At 39.2% G+C, this 23,878-nt stretch overlaps 1 protein-coding gene and 1 pseudogene across 1 annotated transcript; both read left to right on the top strand.

Annotated features, from left to right (window-relative positions):
* The first annotated feature begins 220 nt into the window (after nt 1-220).
* On the top strand, nt 221-1,138 carry LOC146894352 (putative vomeronasal receptor-like protein 4). The gene has a single exon (XM_085691035.2). The coding sequence runs from the start codon at nt 221-223 to the stop codon at nt 1,136-1,138; it is 918 nt and encodes a 305-aa protein (XP_085547161.2).
* Nucleotides 1,139-5,824: 4,686 nt separating this feature from the next.
* Nucleotides 5,825-22,013, top strand: LOC146894353 (vomeronasal type-1 receptor 90-like; annotated as a pseudogene).
* The last annotated feature ends 1,865 nt before the right edge of the window (nt 22,014-23,878 follow it).

Below are 23,878 nucleotides of genomic sequence, written 5' to 3'. Positions count from 1 at the left end.
GAGTTCCATAACCAATTGTGTTGGTTCTGATGTTGGGATCTGATACCCTCTTGAGGAAGATACCTCGTCAGTTGTCCTCATAAACTTACACCATGAAACCCAATATGGACAAGGTCAACAGAACCACCACATATGGGCTGCCCATGCATGCTTCAGCATTGGCAGGGCATAAATTCCATTCTTTCTTTTCATGTTTTTAATGTGAGTAGAATTTCTACATATGTCCTCATTAAGGATTATCCTTAATTTCCAAGCTGGATTTGGAGTCCTGGTCAATATGTTTCTCCTTGTTTTCTATACTTTCATCATTCTATATCACAGACCTAAGGCCATGGACATGATCTCCTTCCAATTGACCTTTATCCACACAGTGTTGCTCCTCACTGGAGGGGATATTTGGCTTTGGGACATATTTGAGTCACTGAACATTGATAATGACTTCAAATGTAAGACAACTTTTTACATAACCAGGGTGATGAGAGGCCTCTCCATCTGTGTCACCTGCCTCCTGAGTGTGTTCCAGGCTGTCACTATCAGTCCCAGTTCCTCTTTCTTGGCAAAATTTAAATATAAACTAAAAAAACACAAGATTTATGCTTTCTTATTTATTTGGTCTTTCAATTTGTTATTCAGTAGCAACCAAATCTTCTATGCTGGTGCTTTTACCAACGTGAGCGAGACCAACAAGATGAAGGTCACTAAATCCTGCTCACTTTTCCCCATGAACTACATCATCAGGGCACTGATTTTAATAGTGGCAACCTCCAGAGATATATTTCTTGTAGGACTTATGCTGGCCACTAGTACATACATGGTGATTATCTTGTTCAGACATCAGAGGCAACATAAGCATCTTCACAGCCTCAACTTTCTGAGAGCATCTCCTGAGAAAAAGGCCACCCAGACCATCTTGCTGCTGGTGGTCTCCTTTGTGGTCATGTACTGGGTAAATTTCATCATCTCATCCAGCGCAATCCTGTTATGGATGTATGACCCAATCACCCTGAGTGTTCAGAAGATTGTGACAAATGTCTATCCCACAATTACTCCTTTGGTACAAATCAGTTCTGATAACAGAATAATCAATATGGTGAAACACATGCAGTCTATATGTCACCAGATTTTTAAAAAGGGATAATTTTTTTCATTTTTCATAAAACAATTTATTTATTGTTTTTATATTCATGAGTATTGTGTCAGCTTGTATGTATTTGTTAATTTCTGGTGCCCACAAGGTCAGAAGAGGCCATTGTCTCCCCTTCCTGAGCTGGACAGACAGATGTTTGTGAGGCAACATTCTGATGCAGCCACAACTAATTTTTCCAAAAAAAAATCCATATTCTTCTTAAACTCTGTAATAATTCAAGTAGAAAAATCAAGATTTTTCCTATTAAAGACACTGGGATTTGTTTCCTCTGCATATACTGGATTTTTGGGATCCAGTCTGTTTGGATACTCACCTTCCTGGACCTGGAGGGAGGGGGAGGAACTTGAACTTCCCACAGGGCAGGAAACCCTGACTGCTCTTAGGGATGGAGAGGGAGGAGGAAAGGAATTGGGGGGAATGGGAGGGTATTGGGAGGAGGGGCGGAAATGGAAACTTTTATAATTTAATAAACTTTGAAAAAAAGATTTTTCATATTAAAATAAAATTTGTGGTATAACACATGGACATTCTTGTAATATTTCTGCTGCCAAGTGCTGCCTATTCCTTTAACTTCATTCTACACTATAAGTTGAAATTTACTCTTCTCTTTACTTTATATCATAAATGTTCCCTGATGCTGAGGTCGCTCAAAGGAAGCTCCTTGCTGATACTGACTCTTTACATTTTTCTTTTGAATTTAATCTACTCTCAGCTATCAAAAATAGTTCAAATGTCCCATTGCAGCTTTAATTCTCTTTTCTAAGTTTAATTTCTCTGAATCCATAAAAATACTGTGAATTTAAAATTTTCCTTTTTGCTACAGTTACTTAATGAGTCTTACATGAAAATCCCATGTGCCTGTGTATTTGTACTTCATCAATACTGAGATATTATTAGTAAAACAAAATTTGTAGATATTCATGATGTACAGTGTGTTTTTAGTTTACAAGTGTTTGCATGTGTGTGTGCACAGATGAAGGATGTGTGTGCATGTACATGTGGAGGCCAGGAGACAACATTTGCTGTTTTTCTTTACAGTCCACTCACCTTGGTTTCGATAGTGCCTCCAGTGACCTGGGGATTGCCAAATAGGACAAGATGATAGGCCTGGGTGTTTTCCTGTCTGTGACTCTCCAGTTCAGGATTACAAGTGTGCAACATCACACTCCACTTATTTTTTTCTTTTATTGATAATAAAAAATTATTTGTTTTTTACATACAGTATATTCTAAATAGAGTTTCTTTCCCCTGTCAGTTATTTCCAGGAAAGCTGAGCGTTGGCAGTGAAGGAAACCATAGTAAACAGAGAGCTGGTGAAGATGTCATTGAGAGAGGGGTCATATTACAGCCCCAGAAAGCAGCAGAACTTGGCGCTTTGGACACATGGTTCTGGCTTTAGATGAAGGTTAGAAAAAAGAGTTTAGGAAATCTCCCTCTATGACTCAGGATAACTTCTGAGTCAGGCACAGGTGTCACTGCATGGAGGCCTAGAGAGGCCATTTTATGAAGCTGTGAAAGTCAAACCTGGATTGCCTCAGAGACCCCAGGCTGTTGGAGATGCCAGAGCCATGTGATACCTGCTGAGGAAAGCTGCATACAGGGAGTGTAATTAGACCAAGTGAGAGAAGTGTGATGTGGTTTTGATCCTAGCCATTCTAACCATTCTGGTGCAAGATGGTAGCTCAGAGTTGTTTTGAGTTGCATTTCCCTGATAATTAAGGATGCTGAGCAATTCCTTAACTGTCTGTCAGCCTTTTGAGACTTTTCTGTTGAGAATTCTCTGTTTAGTTTTGGTCCCATTTTTAATTTATTTATTTTGTACTTTGATATCTAGTTTCTTGATTTCTTTATATACTTTTGAGATCAGCCCTCTGTCAGATGTGGGGTTGGTGAAGATATTTTCCCATTTGTATGTTGTCTTTTTGTCTTATTTATGGTGTCCTTTGCCTTATAGAAGATTTTCAATTCCTGGAGGTCCCATTTATTGCTTGCTGTCTTAGTGTCTATGTTACTGGTGTTATATTTAGAAAGTGGTCTCCTGTGCCAATGTGTTCAAGGCTACCTCCACTTCCTGCTCTGTCAGGTTTAGTGTATTTGGATTTATGTTGAGGTCTTTGATCCACTTAGACTTGAGTTTTGTACATGATGACAGGCATGTATATATTTTCAGTGTTCTCCATGATGACATCCAGTTATGTCAGCACCATTGTTGAAGATGCTTTTTTTCCCCATTGTATAGTTTTAGCTTCTTTTTCAAAAATCAGGTATTCATTGGTGTGTGGTTTAATATCAGGGTCTTCAAACTATTTCTATTGTTCCATGTGTCCGTGTCTGTTTATGCCAATACCAAGTTTATTTTATTTTAAAATTTATTTATTCATTTATTTATTTATTAAAAATTTTCACCGCCTCCCTTTTCCCTCCCCCTCCTCACCTCCTCCTCACTCTCTAGTCCTAAGAGCAGTCAGGGTTCCCTACCCGTGGTAAGTCCAAGGTCCTTCCCCCTCCATCCAGGTCTATAAAGGTGAGCATCCAAACAAATCAGGCTCCCACAAAGTCAGTCCATGCAGTAGAATCAAAACCCAGTGCTATTGTCCTTGGCTTCTCAGTCAGCCTTCATTGCCAGCCACATTCAGAGGGTCCAGTTTGATCACATGCTCCATCACTCCCAGTCTAGCTGGTATTGGTGAGCTCCATTAGATCAGTACCACCGTCTCAGTGGGTGGACGCACTTCTCGTGGTCCTGACTTCCTTGCTCATGTTCTCCCTCCTTCTGCTCCTCATTTGGACCTTAGGAGTTCAGTAGAGGGCTACAATGTGGGTCTCTGTCTCTATCTCCATCCATCGCCAGATGAAGGTTCTATGGTGATATGCAAGATAGTCATCAGTGTGGCTATGGGACAAGGGCAGTTCAGGCACCCTCTCCTCTGCGGCCCAAGGAACAATCTGGGGACCTCTCCTTAAACCTGGGAACCTCTCTAGAGTAAAGTCTCTTGCAAACCCTAAAATGGCTCCCTTAATTAAGATATTTACTTCCCTGCTCCCAAATCCACCCTACCCATCCCACTTCACCAAGCTCTCCTGAATCTTTTTTTTTTTTTAACTATGGCTCTATAGTAGAACTTGATGTCATGTCAAAGATGGTGATGTCTCTGGAAGTTACTTTATACCTTTATACTACAGGATTATTTTAGTTATCCTGTGTTTTTTATTTTTTCCCTATGGAGTTGTGTACTATGAGTATTGTTCTTTTGAGTTCTGTGTATGATTGTTTTGGGATTTTGATGGGGATTGCCTTGAACCTGTAGATTGCTTTTGCTAAGATTGTCATTTTTATTATTTATTCCGGCCTATACAAGAGCATGGGAGATATTTCCATTTTCTAATATCTCCCTCAACTTCTTTCTTCAAAGACTTAATGTTCTTGTCATTTTGGTCTTTCTCTTGTTTTGTTAGAGCTGCTCCGCAATATTTCATATTACTTGTGGCTATTGTATAAGATGATGTTCTCTGAGTCCTTTTCTGCCTGTTTATCATTTGTATATAGGAGGGTTACTTTTTTAAGTTAATTTTGTATCCTGCTACATTACTGAAGATATTTATCAACTGTAGAAATTCCCTGGTAGAATTCTTAAAGTGACTTATGTATGATATCATTTCATCTGCAAATAGCAAAAGTTTGACTTCTTTCTTCGCAATTTGTATCCCATTTATCACCATTTGTTGTCTTATTGCTCTAACTAGAACTTTGAGTAGTGTACTGAATAGATGTGGAGAGATTGGGCAACCTTGGCTTGCTCCGGATTTCAGTTAAATTGCTTTGAGTTTCTCTTCATTTAATTTGATGTTGGCTTCTGGTTTGCTGTAAACTGTCTTTGTTAAGTTTAGGTCTGTTCTTTGTAAGTCCTATGTTGCCAAGACCTTTATCATGAAGGGGTGTTGGACTTTGTCAAAGGCCTTTTCAGCATCTAATGAAATGATTGTATGAGTTTTTTTTTTTAGTTTATTTATGTGGTGGATTACATTGACATATTTTCTATGTTGAACCATACCTGTATCTCTGGGATAAAGCCTACTACATCATGATGGATGATTTTTGATGTGTTTTTATATTACATTCCCCAGTATATTATTGAGTATTTTTGCACCAATGTTCATGAGGGAGACTGGACTATAATTCTATTTTTTTGTTGTTTCTTTGCATGGTTTGAGTATCAGAGTAACTGTAACCTCATAAGTGGAGTTTGGCAATCTCCTTCTGATTCTATTGTTTGAAACAATTTGAAGACTATTGGTATTAGCTCTTCTTTGAAATTCTAATGAAAATTTTCAAACAATACCTTACCCTCCTCTCCTCCCATTCTCTTTCTCACACCTCCCTTCTACTTGCCTGCCCCCATCCACTCCTCTTCCATCTACATTTCAAAAGCAGTCATGGGAGTCAAGAAGGCATGGCAAATCAAGTTGAGGCAGGACTGTGCTCCTCCCCTTTACATCAAGGCTGAGCAAGGTATCTCACCATAGGTAATATGTTCCAAATGCCAGTTCATGCACCAGGAACAGGTTCTGGTTCCACTGCTAGGAGCCCTACATACAGATCAACCTACAAAACTTTCACCTACATGCATGGGCCTAGGTTGGTCTCATGAAGACTCCCTAGTAGTTGGTCTTGAGTCCATGAACTTCTACAAACTCAGGCCAGCTATCTCTGTGGGCTTTCCCATCATGATCTCACCCCCACTCCCTTGCTCATATAGTCCCTTCTCCTCTTCAGCTGTATTCCTGGAGGTTGGTCCAGTGCTTGGCTATGGATCTCTGCATCTGCTATAGATGATCTTTTTGGTGTGTTCTTGGTTTGATTTGCAAGAATTTTGTTGAATACTTTTGCATCAATGTTCATAAGTGAAATTGGTCTGTAATTCTCTTTCCTTGCTGAATTTTTGTATGATTTTGGAATCAGAATAACTGTGGCCTCACATAAAGAATTTTGCAAAGTTGCTTCTTTTTCTATTTTGTGGAAAAATTTGAAGAGTATTGATATTAGCTCTTCTTTGAAAGTCTGGTAGAATTCTGTGCTAATACTGTCTGACCCTGGGCATTTTTTTGGGTTGGGAGACTTTTTATGAATCTTTCTATTTATTTAGGTGTTGTTGGTCTATTTAAATTTTTTATCTGATCTTGATATAATTTTAGTAAGTGGTATCTATCAAGAAATTTGTCCATTTCTTTTAGATTTTTCAATTTTGTAAAATACATTTTTTGATGTATGATTCTATTTTCTTAGAGTCTGTTGTTATGTCCCCCTATCATTTCTGATTTTTTTGATTTGGAGATTCTCTTCCTTCTTTTTATTTAGTTTAGATATTGGGGACCAGCTTCAACAAAATTATCACTTTCCAAGAAGGGTGTGGGAATTAGAATACAAGTAAAGAGTATGAAGATGCAAAAATAATAAAACAGATATAATAGAATAGTACTTGCAGCGAGTTCCAGTAAATAATGAAATTGCCTACATTTGTTTTCAAATTGCTTAAAATGCCCCAACCCCAGTTGTTAGGAGTAAGATGAAAAACTGCATTGACATGATACAAGGAAGTGACCAGACCAGTTCAAGGTTGCGGGCTATATTCATAGACAAGCATTCTGTTGGTAGAACAAAATGAGTAACACTCACACCCGAGACCAAAACATTCTCTAGGCAACCCACTCCCTGGTTGTAATTCAATGTTAATCTCCTTAAGGGAATTGGAACTTACTTGGATTCTTAGACTTTTGTTTGGAGTAGAAACATACCTACTTCTTTATACCTGAAGCACAAGGTCTGGATATTAGCTACACCTTTTGATAATAACCTTGAGAGAGGAGAACTCTCTGAGCAAAATCTAAGTGGTACCTTTGTTTGAGGTAGAAACACAAAAACCTTGAAGGAATAGAGGTAAATTCCAACTCTCTGACCTTTTGTCAAAGTTGAAATAAGTTCACAGTTTTGGGCCTCCACATTAGGATAAAGGCTTATCTATATTGTTGATTTACTCAAAGATCCAACTCTATTTAAATTGATTCTTTGTATTGTTCTCTTTGGTTCTATTTTATTGATTTCGCCTTCAGTTTGATTATTTCCTGCCATCTACTCCTCTTAGGTGTGCCTGCTTCCTTTGTGTTAGATCTTTCAGGGGTGCTGTTAACTCAGCATGAGCTCTCAGATTTCTCCATTAAGACTCCTAGTGCAATGAACTTACCTTTAGCACCACTTTCACTGTGTCCCGTAAGGCTGGGTATGTTGTGAGGTCATTTTTAATTAAATTCTAGGAAGTCTCCATTTTCTTTATTTCTTCTTTGTCCTTAGTGGTTACTCAGTATGAAGTAGCTCAGTTTCCTTGAGTTTATTTGGTTTTCTGTAGTTTCTGTTGTTGCAGAAATCCAGCTTTTAACCCATGGTGGTCTAATGAGATATAAGGAGTTAGTGATTACAGTTTTTATTTATCTATTTATTTATTAAAAATTTCCATCTCCTACAATCCTCCCACTTTGCTGCCACTACCCCACTACCCTCCCACTCCCTCTCCAGACTTAAGAGCAGTCAGAGTTCTCTGCCCTGTGGGAAGTTCAAGGTCTTTCCCCATCCATCCAGGCTTTGAGACATATTTAAGTCGCTGAACATTGATAATGATTTCAAATGTAAAACAACGTCTTACATAAGCAGGGTGATGAGAGGCCTCTCCATCTGCATCACCTGCCTCCTGAGTGTGTTCCAGTCTGTCATTATCAGTCCCAGTAACTCATTCTTGGAAAAAATTTAAATATAAACTAAAAAAATACATAATTTGTGCTTTCTTATTTATTTGGTCTTTCAACTTGTTATTCATTAGCAACCGAATCTTCTATGCTGGTGCTTTTACCAATGTGAGAGAGACCAACAAAATGAAGGTCACTAAATCCTGTTCAATCTACCCCATGAACTATATCACCAGGGGATTGATGTTAACAGTGAAAATCTCCAGAAATGTATTTCTTGTAGGAGTTATGCTGACCACAAGTGCATACATGGTGATTATCTTGTTCAGACATCAGAGGCAAAGCAAGCATCTTCATAGCCTCAGCCAACCAGGTCATCCCCAGAGAAAAGGGCCACCCAGACCATCTTGCTGCAGGTGATTTCTTTGTGGTCATGTACTGGGTGGATTTCATCATCTCACCCATTGCAGTCCTATTGTGTATGTACGACCCAGTCATCCTGAGTGTTGAGATGTGATGGATGTCTATCCCATAATTACTCCATTGGTATAAATCAGTTCTGATAATAGAATAATCAATGTGCTGAAAAGTTTGAGGTCAAAGTATCATCAGATTATTTAATAAGGGTAATTTTTCTCCTTTTCAATAAAATGATCTATTTACTTTTATTTATTTTCATAAGTATTGCATCAATGTGTATGTATGTGTGAATTCCTGGTACCCACAGAGGTCAGAAGAGGCTATAGGCCTTCCTTGAACTGGACATACAGATGGTTTTAAGGTGGAATTCTGATGCAGCTGCAATTACTTTTTCCAAAATGTAGATTTTCTTAAACAGTTTAATAGTTCAAGTAACAAATCAAGATTCTTCATATTTTAAATAAAATTTGTGATTAATACACAAGTATAGCTTTGTGACTTTTTTTTCCAAGTTGTATAAAGTCCTTAAGTTCATTGTACACCATAAGTTGGTTTTTTCAACAGGAATTCTCTTACTGTCTCTTATTTACTTTATATCATAAATGTTTCTTTGATGCTGAGTCTACCCAAAGGAAGTTCCTTGCTGATACTGACTTGTTAAGCTTCTCTTTTGAAGGGATATTAATCTATTCTCAGTTATGAAGAGTAGTTTATTTATTTTTTCCCTGAGACATCAACTTTGGGTTTTTATTTTCTATGCTAGATTTTTGGTTCATGTGACCAAACCGGACTCTGAATGTGGCTGAAATAGGGGGTTGATTGAGACGTCATTGATAAAGTACCTTCATCTGGAGATGGATGGAGATAGAGAAAGAGACCCACATTGGAACACTGGACTGAGCTCCCAAGGCCCAAATGAAGAGCAGAAGGAGGGGGAACATGAGCAAGGAAGTCAGAACCACTAGGGGTGCGCCTACCCTTGGAGGCGGTGGGACCGATCTAATAGAAGCTCACCAAGGCCAGCTGGAATGGGACTGAAGGAGCATTTGATCAAATCGGACTCTCTGAATGTGGCTGACAATAAGGGCTGACTGAGAAGTCAATGATAATGACACCGGGTTTTGATTCTACTGCATGTACTGGCTTTGTGGGAGCCTAGTCTGGATGCACACCTTCCTAGACCTGGATGGAGTGGGGGGCTAGGACTTTCCACAGGGCAGGGCACCCTGACTTCTCTTATTACTAGAAAGCAGGGGGAAGGGGGAATGGGGGAAGTGGAAGGGATTTGGGAGGATGGGAGGAGGTGGAAATTTTTAATAAATAAATAAAATTAAAAAAAAGAATTGCATCTTGTACTCTTACTAACTTTAGCATTACTTATAGTTGCTTAATGATTAGTATATTAAAATTTTAACTTCATTCCATAATATAGTGAGTAAACAGAACAAAATATGTGTTCTGTCTGTAATCTGTTTGTATTTCTATTTACATATTTAAATAAAGGCAAAAATGTTTTTATGTATTTTAGCAAAAAAAAAAGAATTTAGTTTGAGATCTGCAGGATCCTTGGACTACCAGGAGTCCCTGTTTCTGTGCTGAGGAGTTCCATCCAGACCGGTAAGTGTGTGCCATCCCTGGGCGAAAAATTTGGGAAGGGTGCACAGGGCCCCCTCAGCTCCTGCTGCAGGAGCTTCTTTGTTACACACAACCCTGTCCTACACCCAAGTCTGCCCTTTTGTCTGCGGTGGTCCTTGGACTACCAGGAGTCCCTGTTCCCGTGCTGAGGAGATTCATCCAAACTGGTCCTTGGCCCAGGAACAGTTCCTACTCCTGCACTGAGGAGATCCACGCAGAGAGTCAGTCCCAGCAAAGATTGGACCAAGACACTAAGACTCTCCAGGCTGCATTTGAAGGAAGAGATGGGCAGGTGCCAAGGCAAGAATTCCTCGAACAACCTGAATGGCAACATGACATCACCAGAATCCAGGGATCACGCAACAAGAACACCCTACTCCAGAAAAAGTAGAAGAAATCGCACTGGTCCTGGCCCTGGCGTTTTTGATTTTAGCTATTCTGACAGGTGGAAGATGGTATCTCAAAGTTGTTTTAATTTGCATTCCCCTGATTGCTAAGGAAGTTGAACATGACCTTAAGTGTCTCTTGGCGTAGAGGAAGGCACCAGACCTCATTACAGATGGTTGTGAGCCACCATGTGGTTGCCAGGAATTGAACTCAGGACCTTTGGAAGGGCAGGCAATGCTCTTAACCACTGAGCCATCTCTCCAGACCCTTTTCCCAACTTTTTAACTAAACCAGGTTTCCTCAACATGGTGTGCGGGTCCCATCTGCATTCCCCTAACATGTGGAGCACAGGGGTCTCTTTGGGCCTATTGGCCATTAGTGTACCTCATAGAGAAGGTCTAGATAGATTGTTTCTCTGGCTTTAAATTGGATTAACCTTTCGCTGGTGTTTGTAGTCCCTTGTGTGTCTTGGATGTGAGTTCTTCACCAGGCACATGAACACACCAGTATTTTCTTCTTCTAGCCATCTTGCCTTGCTCTCCTTGGCAGTTTCTCTGAAGCACGCTGGCGCGTGGTGACGGAGTCTGCTCAGCTGTTTAGGCTTCAATGTCCTAACACAAAGTTTTGGCTGATCCGGTCACAACGATGGGTGCCCATGTCCTTTTCTTAGAATTTGTGGATCTCATTTCATACTTTTAATGTTGCATTCTGAGTGAATTTTATTGGTGATGTTTCATAGTCACCAGCACTTCTGCTGTTTAGTACTCCATTGTGTAAATGTACCACATTTTCCTTATCCGTTCTTCGGTAAAGGGACATTTAGGTTGTTTCCAAGTTCTGGCTATGACAAACAAAGCTGCTATGAACATAGATGAATACATGTCCTTGTGACATGACTGAGCATCCTTTGGATATATACCCAAAAGTGGTATTCCTGAGTCTTGATGAAGGTTGTTTTCTAATTTTCTGAGAAATCACCACACTGACGTCCTAAGGGGTTGTACCAGCTTGCATTCCCACCAGCAATGCAGAAGTGTTCCCTTTGCCCCACAACCTCTCCAGCATAAGTTGTCATCAGTGTTTTTGATCTTGGCCATTCTTACAGGTGTAAGATGGAATCTCAGAGTTGTTTTGATGTGCATTTCTCTGATGACTAAGGATGTTGAACATTTCCTTAAGTGTCTTTCGGCCATTTTAGATTCCTCTGTTGAGAGTTCTCTGTTTAGGTCTGTACTGCATTTTTATTGGATTCTATGATCATTTATTGTCCAATTTCTTGAGTTCTTTGTATATTTTGGAGATCAGACCTCCCCCTGTCTGATGTGGGGTTAGTAAAGATCTTTTCCCATTCTGTAGGCTGTCGTTTTGTCTTGTTGACCATGTCCTTTGCTTTACAGAAGCTTTTCAGTTTCACGAGGTCCCATTTACTGTTTCTCTCAGTATCTGTGCTGCTGGGGTTGTATTTAAGAAGAGGTTCCCTGTGCCAGTGTGTTCAAATGTACTTCCTATTTTCTCTTCTGTAAGGTTCAGTGTGGCTGGCTTTATGTTGAAGTCTTTGATCCATTTGGACTTGAGTTTTGTGCATGGTGATACGTATGGGTCTATTTTCATTCTTCTACATATTGATATCCAGTTATGCTAGGACCACTTGTTAAATATGCTTTCTTTTTTCCATTTGATATATTTGCTTCTTTGTCAAAAATCTGTTGTTTGAAGATGTGTCGATTGATATCCGAGCCTTCTATTCAGTTCCATTGGTCCTCCTGTCTATTCTTATACCAATAACAGGCTATTTTCAGTACTGTAGATCTGTAGTAGAGTTTGAAGTCAAGGGTTGTGATGCCTCCAGAAGTTCTTTTATTGTACAGGATTGTTTTGGCTATTCTGGATTTTTTGCTTTTCCATATGAAGTTGAGTGAGTACCATTCTTTCGAGGTCCTTGAAGAATTTGCTGGGATTTTGATGGGCCTTACATTGAATCTGTAGATTGCTTTTGGTAAGATTGCCATTTTTGCTATATTAATTCTGCCTCCCCAAGAGCATGGGAGGTCTTGATGTAGGTGGGCCTTCTGTTATGTGTTATTTTCATTGGTTAATAAAGAGACTGCCTTGGCCTTCTGATAGGACAGAGAATTAGGTAGGCAGAGTAAACAGAACAGAATGCTGGGAAGAGGGCAATGAAGCACATGCCATGGAGCCAGCCACCAGGTCAGACATGCTGAATCTTTTCCGGTAAGCCACCACCTCATGGTGTTACACAGATTATTAGAAATGGGTTAATCAAGATGTGAGAGTTAGTCAGTAACTAACTCTCTAGAGATAATGGGACAGGCAGTGCTTAAATGAATACAACTTATGTGTTATTATTTCTGGGACTAAGCTAGCTATGCGGAGCCGGGTGGGATGAAAAGCAGGCCAGCCCTCTGCTCCTTCTACAAGGTCTTTCCACTTTCTGGTGTCTTCTTCAATTTCTTTCTTCAAATATTTAAAGTTCTTGTCATACAAATCTTCCACTTGTTTGGTTAGAATTACTCCGATATATTTTATGCTATTTGTGGCAATTGTGAAGGATGTTGCTTCTCTGATTTCTTCCCCAGCCCTTTTATCATCTGTGTACAGGAGGGCTACTGATTTTTTTTGAGTTAATCTTCTATCCTGCTACATTGCTGAAAATGTTTACGAGTTGTAGAAGATCCTTGGTAGAATTTTTGGGATTGCTTATGTAAACTATCATATCATCAGCAAACAGTGAGAGTTTGACTTCTTTTCCAATTTGTATCCCCTTGATCTCTGTTTGGTGTCTTATTGCTCTAGCCAGGACCTCCAGAACAATATTGAATAGATATGAAGAGAGTGGACAACATTGTCTTGATACTGATTTCAGTGAAATCGCTGGAAGTTTCTCTCCATTTAGTTTGATGATGACAATTAGCTTGCTATATATTGCCTTAATTATGTTTAGGTATGTTCCTTGTATCCCTGCTCTCTTCAAGACCTTTATCATGAAGGGATGTTGTATTTTGTCAAAAGCTTTTTCAGCATCTAATGAGATGATCATGTGGTTTTTTATTTTTCAGCTTGTTTATATGGTGGATTACGTTGACAGATGTTCGTGTAATGAACCATCCTTGCATCTGTGGGATGAAGCCAACTTAATCATGGTGGATGATGGTTCTGATGTTTTGGAATCTTGGATTCGATTTGCCAGTATTTTATTTAGTGTTTTGCATCAATGTTCATGAGTGAGATTGGTCTATAATTCTCTTTCTTAGTAATGTCTTTCTGTGGTTTGGGTATCAGGGTAATTGTCGCCTTATAAAAAGAGTTTGGCAATTTCCTTTCTGTCTCTGTTGTGTGGAATAATTTGAGGAGTATTGGTACTAGTTCTTCTTTGAAAGTCTTGTAGAATTCTGAGCTGAAACAATCTGGTCCTGGGCTTTTTTTTTTTTTTGGTTGGGATACTTTTGATGACTGTTTCTATTTCTTCAGCTGTTATAGATCTGTTTAATTTGCTTATCTGGCCAATCTTCACCTTCTTAAAGGGATAGTAGAAGAAATAGTAGACTGTCCCTCCTGCTCTTGTCACCTTTCCTGTTGGAAAGACAGCAAAGGAAAACTAACGGTAATATATTTTCCGTGAGAGAATAACAATATGAATGGGAAAATAAGAGCCCCAAGATCCTCCATGGCAACAGGATGACCACAGAGAAAGGTTGGTAGTATGCCAGCTGTAAGCCCTCAGCAGACTTCTTGGTGCCAAACACGTGACTGCACATGTCACAGCTGGAAGGCTCATAGAGGGCATCAATGCCAACCAGGAACAGTCTCTTGCAGAGCAAGCCTGCAGTTCACAGAACAGAGTAGCAGCGGGGCAGTCACATCCAGAAGGCTTCAAATGGACGGAAATAGAAAACACTATCCTGAGTGAGATAACCCAGACCCAAAAGGATGAATATGGTATGTACTCACTCATTTGTGAACTTTAGCCATAAATCAAGGTCATTAAGCCTATAGTTTACAAACCCAGAGAAGTCAAATAACAAGGTGAACCCAAAGAAAAACATGTATAGATACTCCTGGAAATTGGAATCAGACAAGATCCCCCATGCAAAAGTTGGGAGCATGGGAGGGGCAGGGAGTGAAGTTGGGGGAAAGGAAAGAGGGAAGGGAGAAGGGAAGGACTGGCAACAGCTTGGATGAGTGGGAGGGTGGAGATGGTGAAAGGACAGATATAGGAGCAGGGAAGAAGTTATCTACATTAAGGGAGCCATTTTAGGGTTGGCAAGAGGCTTGGCTCTAGAGGGGATCCCAGGTTCCCACGGGGATGTCCCCAGCTAGGTCCTTGGACAGCAGAGGAGAGGGTGCCTGAACTGTCCTTACCCCACTATCACACTGATGATTATCTCGTATATCACCATAGAATCTTCGTCTGGCGACAGATGGAGATAAAGACAGAGACCCTCATCAGAGCAACGGATTGGGCTCCCAAGGCCCAGTTGAAAGGCAGAAGGAGGGAGAAGGCGAGCATGGAAGTCAGGACCACGTGGGGTTGGTCCACCCACTGAGTCAGTGTGCCTGTTCTAGTGGGAGCTCACCAAATCTAGCTGGACCAGGTCTGAATGAGCATATGATCAAACCAGACTCTCTGATTGTGGCTGACAATGGAAGCTGACTGAAAAGCCATTGATAAAGGCACTGGGACTTGTTTTTATGGCATGTTCTGGCATTTTGGGGCCCTAGTCTATATGGATGCACAGCTCCCTAGACCTGGATGTAGAGGGGAGGGCCTTGGACTTCTTACAGGGCAGGATTCCCTGCCCTCTCTCAAGCAGGGTGGGAGAAGGAGAAGGGGGTATGGGGGAGTGGGAGGAGATTGGGAGGAGGGAAGGAAGTGTAAATAATTGAATGGAAAAATAAAGTAAAAAAAGTCATTAAATTTGCAGGCAAATGAATAGAACTGGGAAAAAATCATTCTAAGGTAACACAGATCCATAAAGACAAACATGGTATTACTTACTTATTAGATGATATTAGCTGTTCACTAAATGATAACCATACTACAAACCACAGACCCAGAAAAGCTAAGTAACAGATGAATACCCTCATTCTTTAGAGGAATTGCCTCAGTCCTTTGCTTAGTGGCTCTGTCAGTTAGTAATTCTGTGAAAAGATGAGATTTATCATTTTTCTGTGTTATTCCTGCCCTCACTGCTGTCTGCCATTTTGACTTTAACCTCTTTACTGAAAATGCAATACTATCTCATTGTATATTCAATTGTATCCAATGGATTAATGGCAATGGCATTCTCTGAATCACTACACTATATCTAATCCATTATGAACAAATCTAAGTATGAGTTCATTCCATGAATCATTGACTCCAGGACTGACTTGCTATTGCTGATGACATGAGTATGTCCTCAGTTGTACAAAGCAGGTCAGGACAACTGTTTCAGATGGTAAATTATTGCAGAGACCACGTCTCCAAGCATGATCAGAAGACAAGGCAATTGTGCAGTTTGAGTGTTAAAGAGCTGAGAACTCACTCAACTTTACATATCTCTCTCTTCTCCTTTTGAACCAGTCACTCAGCAGGGACATAAAACCAAAGTTGAAATGTGTCTTCTGAGACTTCAGCAACTTTGGCTTCCCTGGGAGGAAAATCTTTGCTGATCTTTTGGCTCCTGACCTGTCTCCTACATGCACTTTGGCATCTTTATTAATAACTCAGATCATGAACACATGTACAGCTACAGACACCTTGCAAGAAAGCCATGAGGAAACACAATGCACAAATTAAATGTCTTCAACTACAATTAGATGGATGCAGAAACATCTAGAAATTCCAGAGATTGGTAGATATGATGTCCCTAATGTCACATGCAAATAAAATGTGTGCTTATTGAATAGACCAGAATAGTAAATATATTTCAAAAAAGTAAGAATGGAGATAATTTGATTTTTTTCTAGTAATGACACGGGAAAATGCTAAATCCTAGTGCACTTTCGAAAGAAAATAGAACAGTGAACATACAATATACTGTTAATTGTTGTTGAAATGAAAAAAATTTATTGACAATTCAGAAGCATGTAAATATTTGAAATAGGCCTACCAAGAATTATGTGACATTTAGACAAAACAATGCCAAGAAGAAGTATAAATCACCATAAAATGCTAATTCTCCATTTAAAAATGTAAATTTCAGAATGTTATATACAGAAATTCTTAATTAAGAAAACATAATGGTATGAAATTGGAGAAGATTTAGTATTTAGTTTTGATCACAAGAAAACTGAACTATTCCCCTTGACACATCTAAAAACACTCACATCCCTAAGGGTCAGGAAACATTGGAAAGGAAGGGTCAGAAAGCATGTAAGAGTCACAATATTGAGAAGTTTGTTATGATGTTGTGTTTTCTACTGATAACAGAAAATACACCCGTAGGGTCTCACCAGTATGATTGCCTAGACATGTTTTGAACAAGAATGACATCAACAAACATGCCACATTGGACTGGGAAAAGCCCACAGGAACTCAACCTTACACAAACTACTACAGGCTACCAAGGAAAGCTGTGAGTAGGAGACGTGGTCCTCTGCAGGGAAGAGCACACTGATTGGTGGCCAAGCACCTAATGGTGATGATAACATGAAAATAAGTAACTTTATATACATGAAACAATGTATATTTAGGAATGCATACCTGTTTAGGAGGGCTTGGAGGGAGGAACAGCAGAGAGAAATGCAATAGCATTGTAACCTCAAAAAGAAAAACAAAACTCAAACCTTAGATAAAAGATAATGCAGGGCTCAGATCCATAGATAAATAGGGCATGTAGTTGACCATGTACTCGGGGTGCTTCTGACAAAGGGCAAATTCTAAGCAGAACTCTGTCACACCCTGAGTCTAAGACAATGGAACCAGAGGTAGGGAACCTGTAGTTTCTATGGCAAATAGAGAAGAGATCTGAAGAACAGGGATGTATAAAGGAATATTGACACATCTGTGAGTGATCTTCTCATAGCCTTAAAGAAAGTTAAAATTTCTGTGTGGAGAATAAAATCCTATTACTTTATAATTGACTGTCAGGATATGTAGGATGATCAGTTTTTACTTTTCACAGAAGGGGAGGAAACATTACAATTCTTACCCATTATCAAAATAAACAGTTTAATTTTCAATCAATTCAAGATACATCAGCACAATTTTGAAGATTACAGAGAGCTTAATTTTACAGAAATGTTAAAGATACACTGCAGGGAATCCACCCAGTTGTCCCAATTTGTTTTTTGTCAAATTGACACAAACTTGAGTTATCTGGGAAGATGAACCTCACTTGAGAAGATGTCCCTTCCAGAGTGGTCCCTTAGCAAACTTGTGGTGTATTTATTGGTTGATGATTGGTATTGAAGAGTCCAATGTAGGTGGTGCCACTCCTTGGCATTGGAACCCGGGGGTTATACAAAATCATTCTGAGAAATTCTATAATCAGCACTCTGCCATGGCCTCTGCATAAGTTACTACCTCTGGGTTCATGTCTTGAGTTCCTATCCTAACTTCTCTCAGCAATGGACTGTGCTTAAGAGTTATAGGAAGAAATAAGCCCTTTCCTTCCCAAGTTGCTTTTGGTCATGGTGTTTTATCACAACAATAGAAACCTAATTAAGACACCAGTTACGAAGCTAATTAAAATATATTACAAGGTGTTTATCTGATTTCAAGCTCAGACAGTTAACACATGTATTGGAAGAAGTGAAAAACCTCTTTCACAAAATAATGGATGTCAGGGTATAGAATGGTGAAGTTGAGCATGGCATGCTCATTCTCAATGCTGCTTGATAATGGATCTTGTGCTTAGACCTGTGGCTTTAATACCACCAACCCAAAGAAATCTAAGCCAACTTCTGAATTGGTATTTACCAAATAAATCCTTGATGTAAGGACTGGTTGATGTAGAGTTCAAATCATGAACATTTATAATAGCAATTAAAACATTGATCAAGTAGTTTAAAGAGAAAAATAAAAGCAGAAAAAGATAGTTTTAAACGAAATAAAGTATTTTAAAAAATCATGCTATTTAAAATAACACACTAATATTTTTTCTTAATACCTTAATTATAGCAATATAATATAGAGAACAGTTAAACTTTTGAGTAGCAAAATAAATTCTAGTTAGTTCATAATTATAAATTGACGGGAAAAGTTCAAATGCAATATTGTCTCAGGCTATTTCTTAGGATTATTTCTCTGGAAATTTTTGGACTCATGTGTCAAGATGACCCTAGATTCTTTCTCAGATGTAATGCTAGTTAGTTATTCTTGGCTATATATAAGGTTTCCCTGTGACTTTTTTTGCTTTCTGTTTTTGTTTTGTTTTGTTTCATGTGTGTATGTACAGAACTGTCATAGAATATATATGGAAGCTGGAGGATAACTTGTAGATATTGGTTTACACCCTTTACTGTGTGGGACCTGGGAATCAATCAGACTCAGGTTGTCAGCTTACCTGAAAAACTCATAAAATCCTTGCATCATTTTTAAAAATGTGGTAATATATACTACAATCAGAAATGCAGTTATTAAAACTATAAGATATATTATAAAATATCAGGACAGATACAAGTAAGATAATTATTAAATGGATAATTTGATGTAACAAAATATATAATAGGAAAATATTTGAAATGCAATTTCATTAAAATAACCATAAAATTTAAACATGACTTATCAAATTATATTTGCAAGTAAATTGAAAGTAAACATATGGCCGGGTAGTGGTGGCACACGCCTTTAATCCCAGCACTTGAGAGGCAGAGACAGGCAGATTTCTGTGAGTCTGAGAACAGCCTGGTCTACAGTGTGAATTCCAGTACAACCAAGACTGTTTCACAGGAAAACCCTGTTTTGAAAAGCCAAAAAAGAAAACAACAAATGAAAAAACAAAAACCAAAAAAGTCAACATATGAATGGGAAACCATACATGTGTAAAGGTTTTGCTATCTCTGCTATAAAACAAGTAAAGAGAGCAAGCTTCCTTCTTCCATATCCTTTATATAGGCTAAGAGCAGAAGGTGTGGCCCTGATTAAAAGTGAATCTTCCCACCTCAAAAGACTAGGATTTAAACTGGCTCTTCCACTTCAAATGAGTTAATTAAGAAAAAATATTTGGTGTGCCCAGCTGCTTGGGTTTTAGTTAAATTCAGATGTAGTCACTCAACCAAGAATATCTATCACAAGTTCACCCACTTGACAACTGAGCACACAATCATATTTTCTTAGGTCATGAATAATTTCTAAAGAAAAAAATAGTCAGACATAATTATGTCTATCATGATATAACTACCCTTTATACAACTACAAAAGTATTGTAAATTTTAAAAGAGGGGACAATATCACTTAAGAGACATCTTCTTGTGTCTCAAATATGAAGCCACCGATATTCTCTTAGTTTATGTTACTTTAATTAATGGTATGAGGAAAGTAAATCACAAATATCTGTACAAAAACATTCCTAACAAAATATGACAGAAACACTCATTTCACTTATAATCCTTGTTTCTGCAACTGGTCACATGACCATAGGAGATATTTATAACTACCTTCCTCTAGAAACCGTTCTGTATTTCCTCTGCCTTCAGCAATCACTTTACCATGACTTAGCTCTTTTTCCCAGAGGAGAGACCCACACCTTCATTTCTGAAAGATCCTTTGTCAGGATTTCTGCCTGCCTGGATTATATTATTATAGTTTCCACTGACTTTACAGGACATGGTAGCACCAAGAGATACCCCTAAAGGATTCCTGCACTCCAGACATAAACCTTCTTACCTCCACTTTAGGAAGTAATCTAATTTCCCCCTTTGTAATCTGAATTAATCATCCTCCCAATACCATTATTCCTTTTGGAACTTGTTAAGGGTATCAAAGGCTCCAAGTAGGCAGGAATGGGAGTTTTCAGTTTAATAGTACGTTTGTTGTGGCTCCTGACAGAAGAACTCCCTGCTCTGAAACCAAAACTTCTAGGTCATCAGAATTTAAGATCGCGGGAATATGAATCATAAATTTTCCTAGTGTACTGCTGGGAGTGATAGATAGTGAGTAGAACTATTCCCTTTCTATCCCTTGATTCCTGGACCCATGAATCCTGGCGATGGGAAAAACCATACTATATATTGTACCCTGATTCGAAGCATATACTGCCTTTTGGAGAACCCCACCATAGCCCTCCAGGCTGCTGATACTTTATTGGTGCTGTAACTATATCTTCAAGAGATCATTCTATCTTTCTATCAGGAGAGCTTCCTCAGGATGGTAAGGAACGTGGTAAGATTCCACAATCATGGGTCCTCTGTTATGTTTCTCTGCCCATGAAAGGAGTTCCTTGATCAGAAGGCATACTGTGTGGAATACCATGATGGTGCATAAGGTATTCTGAGCACTCTGTAATTCCTATAAGTCCAGAGATGGTAGAATTGACAGAAGTATTACACATAGGAAAATAAATTCATAACCAAAGTAAGTATGAACTCCAGTAAGGACAAAGCATTGTTCTTTCCAATGAAGTGGTTCAATGTAGTCGGCTTGCCATCAGGTCGCTGGCTGGTCACCCCAGTGAGTGATGCCATATCCAGAGCTCAGTGTCGGTCTCTGCTGTTGGCAGATGTGACAGTCAACAATAGCTGCAGCAAAATTAGCCTTGGTGAGTAGAAGTTCATGTTGTTGAGCCCACGCATAATTCCCATCTCTGACACCATGACCACTTTGATCATGGGCCCATTGGGCAATGACAGTAATGGCTAGGGAGAGAGACTGGCTGTCTACACAATGGGTCATTCTATCTACTTGATTATTGACTGCTTCCTCTGCTGAAATTACCATTTTATGAGCATTTACATGGGACCCAAGTATCTTCGCATCCTTTGCCCATTTGGAGAGAGAAATCCACATACTTCTTCCCCAGATGTCTTTCTCATCTGTTTTGCAATCATGTTCTTTCTAACTCCCTGACCCTGAACACTAAGTGGGGTGGGGATTAGAAAGATTCTCAGCCCTTTTTGATCAAGGAAGGAGAGAGAGAGAGAAAGAGAGAGAGATCACTTCTCCACTGCTTTTCTGCTCATTTAGGTTTCTGTGTTTTCATTGATAAAGAATACTTAGACAAATGCTTCATCTGGTGCCCAATACAGGGCACAAGACCATGAGACAGCCACTTGCTGATTTCTTTGCAGCCACCAGAATCACTTGGCTGGCTTTCCCTGCCTCCCTCCAGGCCCAATGCAAGTCTGGGTTTTCCTGTTACAGCCTCTCTACAGCAGCCTTCAGCTGCCTTCCTGAGCCCCAAACACTGCTGTATTTACCTGCCCACCACCAGACAGCTCTGTCGTTCAGATGGCCCCACTCCCTTGTTTCCCTCTACACGGGCTTCTTCCACACATCACCCTATGTTTGCTTTTCAGGCAGCTCGCTACTCTTACCATGGGCTTCCTCCGGACCTCCTCCTTGGACCATTGCCATGCCAGACTGGCTGCTTTGACCCCTACTTGGGCTTTTACTGCTGCTGCCATACTCACGTACTCTGAGCCCCCAGCTACAAGCAAGCAGTTGCCCTCAGCCTGGCTATACACCATCCACTTTCTCTTCCCAGCCATGTATCTTGGTGACTGCCAGTCTCACACCTCACTATAGTCATCGGGTAGATCGGGTGAGACACATGGGGATTCTTAAAAAGGGGAATTGTTTTTTTTTTTTTAAAAAAAAAAGAGAAATAAAAAGGAATTTTTTTTAACCCTCATTAAGAATGTGAACTTACAGTGTGGGGAGTTAGGTCTCTAAAATACATACTTTGAAAATGGAAAAACTAAATGAAGGGATAACTTAGCCAGGATTGACAAAATGTTGATTGTAATCATTATCAGTTTGGTAAGTCATATTTTATCCCTTTAAAAAATGATTTAGTATTGATGCCAAATTTTAAAAAAAATGACTGATAGATACAATCCTTAGAAAGACCTGTTGTGAGTGGTTGCTTGTTCATTTCCAGTTGCCCAGACTCACAAAATAACCACTCAGAAACTATATTATTAAATCACTGAATGGCCAATCACTTAAGCATATTGCTAGCTAGCTCATATCTTTGGTTAACCCATTTCTATTAATCTGAGTATCACCACATGGCTGTGGCTTACCAGGTAAAGTTCTGTCTCCAGCTGGGCTACATGGATTCTCTCTAACTCCACCTTCTTTCTCACAGCACTTAGTTTAGTTTTCCCCACCCAGCTCTGTTCTGCCTTGTTCAGGCCCAAAGCAGTTTCTTTATTAATCAATGGTAATCACACATCAAAAACCTACTAATGAAATTAAGAAAAATATTAACACAGACCAGAGGAGTTTGAGGTAGAACCTACCACACACTTACATTATGAAATTAAAGAGGAGCAGCCCAAGGTTATTAGAAAAACAATGCTAATTTATCCAGTTACCATTCAAGAATGATCATCAGATGATATGCATTCCCAAAGCTATTCAGAAGTTAGCTGGGATCCTGTAGAAATGTTAGACTTGAAGATATTTGAAGAAGCAGTGGTTTCATATAGTATGCATTTACCTTTTGTGAAATATAGGTTAAAATCATAGGGAACTTTGAACAAAATTATTCCATAAGACTGGAAAGATTTAGGTACAGCAATATTAGAAGTAACCTAAGTTACAATGGAGAACATGGTGAAGAGAGAAAGCTAAAGTCATAGAACAAGGTAGAGGTATGAAGTAAGGCTAGAGGTATTAAAATTTCTGAAGGTCAACTTCTCAGTGGAGGCCAGTATGCTGATACTCAAAGACAGACTAGAATTGATGATCATAACTTGACTCATAACATATAACTGCTTTGAATGCTTGGGGCAGTGTCAAAGAATCAGGAAAGAAGACTGAGTGATTTATTAAAATTATACAAAGCGCAAAGAAACCATCACTGATTTTTTGCAAAGATTGACTTCAGATAAATATAGAATGATATCAGATTCAGAAATTAGACAAATATTAATTGAATCTTTGGCTTTTGAAAATGCTAATTCAGAATGCAAAAGGGTGATTAGGCCTCTAAAGACAAACTCTACCATGCATTGATGAATGGATATGTGGTATTTACAGCTGATATTGGATCACCACCTTAGCTATAATGGTGCAGCCTCATAGATTACTCCAGCCAGTAGCACAGATAAGCCCTGTACTTTCCCACCACACTGAGATTGGACAACAGCCAGCTCTTCCAGGATTGGCCATTATCTCAATTTCTCTGGGCCCTCTAAAAATGCCATCACCCTGAGTCAATAGGAAGTAATTTTAAGAACATAACACCCAGAATCCCAAGAGGTGGGGTTGGTGTTCTTTGGTCATTAGGTGAGTTATGGATGTTTGTCATCATTTGGGGGTTGGCTGCAAATTGCTACTGATCAAGGAAAGGGAAGAAACTAGGCAAGAAAAGTTAGATTAAAGAATCTCTTTTTGAAAAGAAAAAGTTGGGGGGGATATAGGAATGATGGCATAAAAGGGTA

The sequence above is a fragment of the Myodes glareolus genome, chromosome 6, assembly GCF_982192425.1.
Source record: "Myodes glareolus chromosome 6, mMyoGla1.1, whole genome shotgun sequence".
NCBI lineage: Eukaryota > Metazoa > Chordata > Mammalia > Rodentia > Cricetidae > Myodes > Myodes glareolus.
Note: the sequence above shows the minus strand (reverse complement) of the source record. Positions and strands in the feature narration are given on the sequence as shown.